This window comes from Nannospalax galili, unplaced genomic scaffold, assembly GCF_000622305.1.
Source record: "Nannospalax galili isolate Female #2095 unplaced genomic scaffold, S.galili_v1.0 scaffold88, whole genome shotgun sequence".
Classification (NCBI taxonomy): Eukaryota; Metazoa; Chordata; class Mammalia; order Rodentia; family Spalacidae; genus Nannospalax; species Nannospalax galili.
In genome coordinates, this window is record NW_008358908.1 from 424,228 (window position 1) to 434,214 (window position 9,987).

A 9,987-nucleotide genomic window follows, 5' to 3' on the forward strand; every position below is an offset into this window, starting at 1 on the left:
TCATAGAAGGAAAATCTCCCTTCAATATTTTTGTCAGGATAGTACAAGAAACTGCCCCCAAAATATAGGCTACTGCCATAGCCCACGGTTGCCTCCCAGAACTTGAAAGGTACTGCTAGAGACTCCACATACACCAGACACAGGACTTGAAGAAATCAAGTTGGAACTGACCTGGAATCCCTGAGGACTAGCTCTCATAGTATCAGAAGATGCTCTGTAAGCTGACAAGGGAGAAAAGCAATCAATAGCCCTACCCAGTTGTAAAGTCTATGAACTACAACAATGACTGGCCCAGCAAAATATTCATAAAGGTTCAATAGTGGCACTTTCATCTTGGGCATAACCAATAGCTGTCTAGATGAACTTAAGGCCCACTCAACGGGAAGGAGTTTATGCCTGGTACTGTAAATCTAGCCAAATACCCATGGCTGAATGGCTGGAGAGGTCACAGACCCTAGAGGAGAGCATATTACTGCCATTTCCCTAAACCAATATAATCCCTAACTATATTCTAAATATTCTTATATTCACAGATGAGTGTAGAACTCATTCAAGAAGGTTTTTTTGGGGGGGCTGGTTTTTTTTTAACAGCTGATGGAAACTATTACAAAGTTCTACAGCTGGTCAAAATGCAGAGAATAAGTCACCATGGGGTGGCCAGTCCCAACTGATACAATGCAACCCCTACACCTAAGGTTCAGAGAACATCATGGAAGAGAGCAGGAGGGGGTGTGTGTGGAAAGACTGTAAGGGCCATAGGACCAGGATGCCTGCTGCTAGTGTCTTCTAGATATGACAGGGTGAAATTTCACAATACAGTTGGCTTAAACAAGACCTGCATAATGACCATACCAACTGATTTGCCAATGTTAATGGGGGTATTTCATAGGGTCCCACCTCTAGATGAAGAGCTAAGGCAATCAATGGCTGCTGAGGGAGGGAGAATCAGTTTTCTTCAGGGACAAGTTCCCTAATAGGTTTCTTCAGGGACAAACTCCAAATCCCATGTGGTCAGCACTAAACATATGTACACACAAGTACCAATAAATGAATTCAGTAGATTATACATGTGTATGTACATACACACACCCACACACACACACATATACACATACACATGTAATAATCATAATAGAAAAAAAGGTCACAAAATGGAAAGGAAGTCAGGGGTAGGATAGGTTGGAGGAAGAAGAGGGAGGTGGAAGCAATGAAAACATAGCACACATGTATGAAATTCTCAAAAAAACGAAAAGCTTTAAGAAAAAATTTTTCTAAAGAAATACAAAGTAAAGAGAGCCAACTTAAAGATTTTTTCTACTACTTGAATACAGCCTGCATACTTATAATTTCATAACTCTACAGATTCTTATTCCCTCTGTTTATAATAAACAAGAACAGTAAGCTGAATAATGGTGCCCAAAAATGTCCATGCCATAATCTATAGAATTTGTGAATACGTGATAAAAGGAATGCTGCAGATAGATTAATGTTAAGAGTTCTGAAACAGCAAGATTACCCTAAATTATATAGTTGGACTCAATGTAACTACAGGAGTGCATAAAAGTAAAACATCTAGGATTAGGGCATAGCTCAGTTTTAAAGTACTTATCTAACATGCACAAGGGCCCATGATCAATACCCAACACTATAAAATAAAGAAAAAAAATCACAAAAACAAAAGAAAAAAACCACAGTACTTTCTTTAACCACAGAGAAAGACTATGACACTGGATAAAGAGAAAGGCATTCCAGAAAGATTCAACACTGCTGGCAATAAATACAAGCTAAGGAATGCAGACAATGTACAAAAGCTGGGAAAGAGAAGGAAATGAATCCCCATAAAGTATGCAAAAAAGAATGCAGCTGGGGCTGGAGAGATGGCTCAGTGGCTAAGAGCACTGACTGCTCTTGCAGAGGACCCAGTTCGATTCCCAACACCCAGGCAACTAACAACTGTCTGTAACTCCAGTTCTGGGGGATCCAACACCCTCTTCTGACCTCCATGAGCACTGCACAACATGGCTGCACTTATATATATGCAGGCAATGTACTCATACACAGAAAATAATAAATAAAATATTTTTTTAAAAAAGAATACAGCTATGTTAATCCCTTGATTTTTATCCCAGTGAGGCATGGGGTGGACTTCTGATCTACAAAGTTGGAAGGCAATAAAGTTCCACCACTTCAAACTGATGTTTATGGATCTAGAAGCACTAGAAAGCTAATACAACTAGCCTCTTTACGTAGAAAACCTTTCTCTACCTCTAGAACCCAGCTGCAAAACAGCCTCTTCTATGAGATCTCTAGCTTTTCAGGAAGTAAATGGCATTATTTCTAACATTTCCAAATCACTGTGTTATCTCTATCAAGACACACTGTAATTATTGAATTTATTGAATTAGTTTTTTTCAAGGTCTGGCCTTTTTTTTTGGTTCTTTGCATTCCCAGTGTATACCAAAGGAAAAGATTCAGTTAATGTGTGCTAAATGATGACAGGACCGTAGGCGCCATACTCATGACATGGTGTTTTCCCTGCACCCTATATTCTGATTCTTTTTTTTCTTTCATTTTCCTTCTTTTTTTTTAAAGACAGAGTCTCACTGTGTGGCCCTGGCTGGCTTGCAACTTGCTATATAGATCACAGTAGCATCAAACTCAAGAGATTCACCTGCCTCTGTCTCTCAAGTGCTGGGATAAAAGGTGTCACCACCATACTCAGAATTTTTTAAAGATTTATTTATATTTATCTGGGGGGGAGGGGTGCTCGTGGTAGCCAGAAAACAGCACTGGATTCCCTAGAGCTGAAGTTACAGGTAGTTGTGAGCCGCCAATATGGATACTGGGAACCAAGCTCGTCCTTTGGAAGAACAAGAAGTGCTCCTAACTACTGAATCATCTCTCCAGCCCCCTGATTCACATATACATATATTATATACTGTGTACTACTATTTACTTTCTGTGTCTTAAAAATATGTTTATGAACTCTGCAGCTTCTTATATGCAATAAGATAATGCTAAAGACATCCCAATGTATGGATTTAAATGCTATCAGCATACACAAATGGAAAAACTAACAGGGTAATGAAGATGCAACACAGTGCAGGGAAGGGTCTCTTCAACTGTAAAATGAAGGTATTTATTGGGTCTGATGAACTCTTTGTGAATTCTCTATAATATCTGATCCAGAGAAAATATGGCATAAAAAGCTTGCAAAAGTTAAAAAGCAGTAAAGTTTTCAGTAATAAACAATTTTCCTTTTCAAAATTACCTGATGGTGTTTCTGAAATCTGAGAGTTTGAAATGTGCTATGGCATTCAGGAATTCTCAGTTTCCATGGCTGGAGGCTACAATGTTCATTTTATTTATGTGTATTGAAGTTCTACTGTCTCTTTTACACTGCAGTACTAAAACTAGGAAAACTTTTAAGAAACAAGATACTGCCAGTGACAGTCCATGGGCAAATGCTTCAGATTTACATACACTGATATCTAGATTTACATCTATTAACCTATTTATGTCTATCAGCCTTTTGACCACTTTCTTCAGCTTATCTTCTAAATATGGACAAATAGCACATAGAGGGACAGAAAATTATGGCAAAAGTGAGGTAACTTACACTAAATGAAAGGCACAGCCTAAAGCATGCTACAAAGGGATAAAACATCACAAACCTGTACTTTGAGGAAAAGAAGTACTGATCTCAAACTTACTTTTAGGATTTCGTAGTTTAGCAGACCGTGCCATGGCAAGATCAAAGTGAGCCTGGTCTACATTCTCACACAGGTTTATAATGCGACACAGGCAGTCAGCAGCAAACACCCGAGTAGCCCAGCGAGGAGCCACAAAAGGCTTTGACTTATCTTCCTCTCCCAGTGTAGTAAACATGGTATCGTCATCCATCTCATCTTTCTTTTCAGATTCTTCATCTTTCCCACTGCTTAAGGGAGTTGCTGTGCTCATATCTACAACAAAAATGAATAACAATGTGAATCTTCACATACAGCAAAATAATGCCTCAGAAAGACCATTAATTCTCACACCCAGGAAAACAGAACTGACAGACTTCTGAATCAAAAATCAAAGAGAGCATAGAATAAATTAATTTTATGCACATTACATTTACAGATTTGAATAGAATTATAATACTAAGTTGTACTGCAGAATGACCTGGGATTTATGAGAAATAAAAATTCAGTTTGAACCTCCAAAGAATTTGAAATACATTTTCAAATGCATATTAGAAGTGGATTGGTTTATACTGTAACACAATGTTCTATACTTTTATAGGAATTTAGGGATGAAAAAAATTACCGATACTTTTAGATGTAAGCTTAAATTAATATAGATGTACATTTCTATATCTGTATATCTGCATTTATATATCAAAGTAAAACCATTTTCATTATTTCAAAAGCACATATTAGGGGCTAGATAGACAGCTCAGCAGTTATTAGCACTGGCTGCTCTTCCAGGGGACCTGGATTCATTTCCCAGCACCCACACAGTGGCTAACAACCATCCGTAACTTCAATTCCAAGGGATTCGACACCCTCTTCTGGTTTCCATGGATACCTATACACATGTGGTACATATACAGACAAGCAGACACACACATACACATAAATAAGTAAAAATTTAAAAATGTTTTTAAAGAAAGAATACATATTAAATATGTACCACTAGAAGCTGCCAAGACATCTTTACAAAGCATTAACCAGTGGGAAAGCTTTTCAACTGCCAACGAAGAAAGCATGTGTCCCAATGTGTCATGGATGTCAGAACACAGTTTTCGATCTGTCTCCCGGTCCAGCATTCCAAAAAGAAGTCCTTCAAGACCAGTCTCTGTTATATTCACGCCTTGGTGCCAACAATGGATATCACCTCGAGCACTAACTCCAGGCACAAAAGGATTGACATCTGAAAGGTAATTTTACAAATGAATTTCTGTGGGATGTTATTATACGCTACAGTTAGCAACCATGTTAAAGAACAAGACTTACATGTAATTTCACAATAGCAACAAAAACTACCTATAAATATAATTTAGCAAAGGTCTCCAGCTTACAAATTTTGGGGTTAAAATTTAACCTGATAATAAGGGTTTTTAAAACTGATGATTCTGATTTATTAGAATATAATACTTTTAAACAAAGAATAATATTGGCCAGTGCGAGAACTCACTGGCAGGACCGCTCTCTTTGTCCCCTGCGTTCTTCGCTAGGCTCATGGCATATTCACACACTTCTGCTGCTTCCCGTTGTGCAAGTTGCCGGAGACACGCCACAGCTGCTCGTCGGAGCAGCAAGTGGGAGCTGCATAGGTGAACCTGCAAGCACATTTCAGGAAAATTTTAAAGCTGTAACTCTTGACGTTTACTTACCCCACAAGCATGTCCTTTTGAAGAGGTTCCTCATTGAACAACCTTGGTTATTTAAAATACACTCATAGAATAGCATTTTGGCAAGATAATATCAGTAAGAAATATAGAAAATACATCAATAGCAAAAAGAACTATGCTGAGACTTGCATTCTAAAGCTCATGCAATATACTCAGATGAAAGCTCAGGACCTTCTGTGCATCTTAGTTTATACATGGTCTTACTTAAATGCTGTCATCTAAATTCTTTTAAGTATACAGAAATCAAATGCAGTGAACAGAAAGTGAGGAGGCAGAACACATGGCAAGAACTGGAAATGAAATGGAAGGCTTATTAAAATGAGTAAAACAAAATCAAACAAGTATAAACACACCTGAAAAGAACTACAGAGGCTAGGTATAAAATTTTCCATCTGAAAAGTCAGTTAAAAAAAATCAACACAGTATATGCCAACAAAGGAAAACAGCAGAAATATAATGGTTAAGAACTCAGACTTGGGGCATAGTGGCACATGCCTTTAATCCCAGCTCTCAGGAGGCAGAGGCAGGTATATCTCTATGAGTTCAAGGCCAGCGTGCTCTACACAGTGAGTTCCAGGTCAGCTGGGGCTACAGGGAGAACCTGTCTCAAAAAGAATTTAAAAAAAAAAAAAAAAAAAAAAGAACTCAAGCTTCTCAAGCTTGAGCTGGGCATGGTGGTACATAATCCCAGCACTCGGGAGGCAGAGGTAGGTGGATCTCTGTGAGTTCAAGGCCTGCCTAGTCTACATAAGGAGATCCAGGCCACCTGGGACTACAGAGAAACCTTGTCTCCAAAAAAAAAAGAAAGAAAGGAAAGAAAGAAAGAAAAGAATAAAGAACTCTGGCTTGAATGTCGGTTTGCATTTGAATCCTACCTCTGTAGGATTATGCCCATATTTGTCTATTTGTAAAATAGGAACAATAATCATCACAGAATTGTGGCAAAAATAAAATGTTACCAAAGTAAAATGCTTGTAGCAATGCTGACACACTCAATACTCAATAAATATTATATACTTGATAAATGTTAAATATTATTATATTACTGCAGGTATTGCTTTCTTACAAATAAAATAAGTAATATATCTGAGAAAGAATAACAGTCACAAATGATAGAGGTGGAAAGGAATACCATGTAGAACATATCACCCCCTCTCAAGCTAGTATATCTTTGTGCTATTAATGTACACTTATCTACTTAAGATATACATTCATAGGGGCTGGAGAGATAGCTCAGCAGTTAAGAGCACTGGCTGCTCTTGTAGAGAACCTGGGTTCAGATCTCATTATTCACATAATGACTAGTGTCTGTAACTCCAGTTCCAAGGGATCGAACACCCTCTTATAGCCTCTGCAGGCATTGCATGACATGGGTGTACTTACATACATGCAGGCAAAACACTCATACACATAAAATAAAAAATAAAATTAGAAAAAAAAGACACACATGTATAAAAATCAGTCCACGAAATCATATAATATATAAAGAAAAGATGTAACTGAGGGGAGAAAAGCCTTATAGATTTTTTTACTAACAAAATGCATTATCTACTTCTCTGCTAAAAATACAGATCATCCCAAACTTTCAAAGACCCTAAACTAGAAAGCTGAATATCAAATACGAAGAACAAGTCACTTGCTCTTTCTGACATTTTTATCTGTACAGTTTCAATCTCTTAGGAGGTTTTCCTCTAGCAGGTGCCTTGTTATGCCCTTCTGTTTATGTTCTATCATGTTAGCCAATCAAAGCAAAATACATGAAAATAATATATAGTATGTGCATGTATATGCATATGTGTATATGTTACACACTTTCAATCTAAGCTAGGCTTGACAAAAAATTTTTTTAAGTCCATAGCTATAATGGTAAACTCTAATTGCTTTGTGTCAGTAAAAAAGTGGGTTTGGTCTGGCAAAATGGCTCAGCTCACAGAGGTGCTTGCCACCAAGACTGATGATCTGAATTTGATCCCCAGGACCTACATGTTAGAAGGAGAGAACCAACTTCTGCAGGTTACTCTGTCTTCCACACATGTGTTGTGGTATGCACACACATGCACACACAAACACATAGTAAGTAAACAAAAAAATGTAAAAAAAAAAAAAAAAAGCCAAGTAGCAATGGCAATTGCATATATGCACACACAAAGTAATACTCCAGGCACTGTATACATCTGGAATGACCGAACACAAAATCCAATAGAGAAAGCACTTTCTTTTATTTTCGGTCTTTTTTCTGAGACAGGGTCTCCCTGTAGCCCCAGCTGTCCTGGAACTCACTATGTAGACCAGGCTGGCCTTGAACTCACAGAGATCTGCCTCCCGAGTGCTGGGATTAAAGGTGTGCACCACCACGCCCAGCGAGAAAGCACTTTCTTAAAAAAAATTTCAAACTCAAAGTCATTCACTGAAAGCTCCTAAAGTTATTCCAGATGACACAAAGGCCTCTGTGCAATGATTCTTTCTGGAAAAGAGGAACTGTGGTCACATGACAGACAAAGCAGCTGTTTCCAAGGACAGAAATTATAATAATTCAGAATGGCATCTGTTCACTTAAAAATACATTTTGAGTAGTTTTCTTTCCATGCATAGTTTAATGTTTATATCATTTATTGAATACTGCTATAGTAAAATGCTCCTCTCAATACATTTTGATGAAAAAAAATCATATTCATTTTGTTTCAGAGACTGCACATGCCATCACATGTTATGTCCATTTATAGTGTAAAAGACTGCATAGAACTGAGCATAAGTTTACAAAATACTGAATGAATTCATTCACTACTTTGGATGAACCCATATGTAGACTATTTTTCAGTGAGCATCAAAACACCTGTTCAGTGTAAACTGCGTGAGAGGCTTTTGGCAATGTTTCAACATGACAACAACTTGAATGACTATTTTTCTAATTTCTACCCTGCTACACTATCTCCTTCCCAGCTGACAATAATCTCACTTACCTAGTCTGAAGGAGGTTCAGGAAAATATCTACCATGCCTTATAATAAAATCCTTGATGTTCCACTAAAGAATCCAGTTTGGAGACATCATCTTATGTTACCGAAGAGGAAACTGATTATGTTCCCTGTGGCTTAGTGATAAGCTCCACAGAGATAAAGAAACACATAGTTTTCCTTTGCTAGATCCCTTTAACTATGTTTCATCTAATCAGGTCAACCTCCAGAGCATAACTACATTTAAGGAGGAAAAAGAATGGGAGTTGAAGAGACGACAGTTCAGTGGGTAAAGCCACTTATGGGCAAGCCTAAGGACCTAAGTTTGGATCCCCAGAACCCATGTAAAAAATAAAGAACTTCATAGAGTAGTGCCTGTATCTATAATCCTGGTGCCTATACTAAGAGGTAGGAGGTGGAGACAGGAGGATCCCCAGAAGCTTGAAGGCGAGTTTGCCTGGTTTAGGCAGTAGTGAACAAGAGACTCTGTCTCAAACAAGGTGAAAGGTGAGAACCCATACCCAAGGTTGCTCTCTGACCTCCACATACACGTCATGTTACCCTCTTGCCCCCCCCATATATACACAAAGACAAAAAATGTTTTTAAACGAGAAAAAAACAGAGCTAGAAACCAGAAAGCCGAGGAAGGTAGATCTATGTCTTCACTGGCCTGGTCAGTTCCCCATCCAAAGTATATAAGGTATGTAACAAGCCCATCTTGCTCAACAAATACCATCTATGCCCTCATAGGTTACATTAGGTAAGAGCTTTAGGCAGAATGCTTAGTGTTTTATTACAGGGTTCAGTGTACTGCACACTAGTATTCCATAGTTTTTTGTGGATGCCCTTTGTAAAAAATGTGGTGTGCAGGGTAGGCTAAGGCTGAGATCCTAGCAGACAGCCTGAGAGGGTGGGCTCCACTTTCCATCAGTGTAGCAGCTGTGATCTCAGCAGACTGCCAGAGAGTGCTGGGTTCTGGCCTCCCTCTGGCATAGGGGCTGAGAACACAGGGAATTGCCTGAGAGCACCTGGATCCTGCCTGCACTCGGTGGTGACCTTCCCCTAATTGCCCCATACTTATGCCCCTACCTGAGATTTTGTGAGGCCCTTCCCAAGGCCCCAGGGCAGATGTGGCTCTAGTAGCCTAAGGCTGAGATGCTAGAGACAACCTGAGTGGATGGGCTCCAACCTCCATCAGTGTAGCAGCTGTGATCTCAGCAGACGGCCAGAGAGTGCCAGGTTCTGGTCTCCCTCTGGCAGAGGGGCTGAGAACACAGCAGACAGACTGAGAGTCCCAAAACCCACCCTCCTTGGGGAATTTCTCAAATTTTCTCTGAGCTCCTGCTAATAGAGAAGGAAGGCTTCCTTAGAAGGAAGCTGAGTGTACCTGACTGGAACCTGATTTGGACTTCTGTGGGTGCTCCTGAATAGCTGATCTGAAGCCATCAGTTCCCTCCAAAATAAAAACTGATAGAACCTGAAACCTGTACCAACCAGCATTACATAACCAATAAGTAAAGGGCCCAGGCAACCTGATAATACAAATAGAATAAACTTCAACTTAATTCTCATATCAGAATCATAAACAACAAAAGAAATTCACATGCCAAAATCACAATGAAAGAATAATAAA

General features: G+C 38.9%; 1 protein-coding gene across 2 annotated transcripts in view; it reads right to left on the bottom strand.

Annotated features, from left to right (window-relative positions):
* Positions 1 to 9,987, bottom strand: part of Heatr5b (HEAT repeat containing 5B) — a 129,179-nt gene that overhangs the window by 46,195 nt on the left and 72,997 nt on the right. For both annotated transcript variants that reach the window (XM_029558388.1, XM_008822591.3), the window contains 3 exons: positions 5,185 to 5,329; positions 4,681 to 4,920; positions 3,714 to 3,965 (listed from right to left, as the gene is read on the bottom strand). In XM_029558388.1, coding sequence (XP_029414248.1) covers positions 3,714 to 3,965; positions 4,681 to 4,920; positions 5,185 to 5,329 — 637 coding nt within the window. The remainder of the gene's footprint in view (positions 1 to 3,713; positions 3,966 to 4,680; positions 4,921 to 5,184; positions 5,330 to 9,987) is intronic.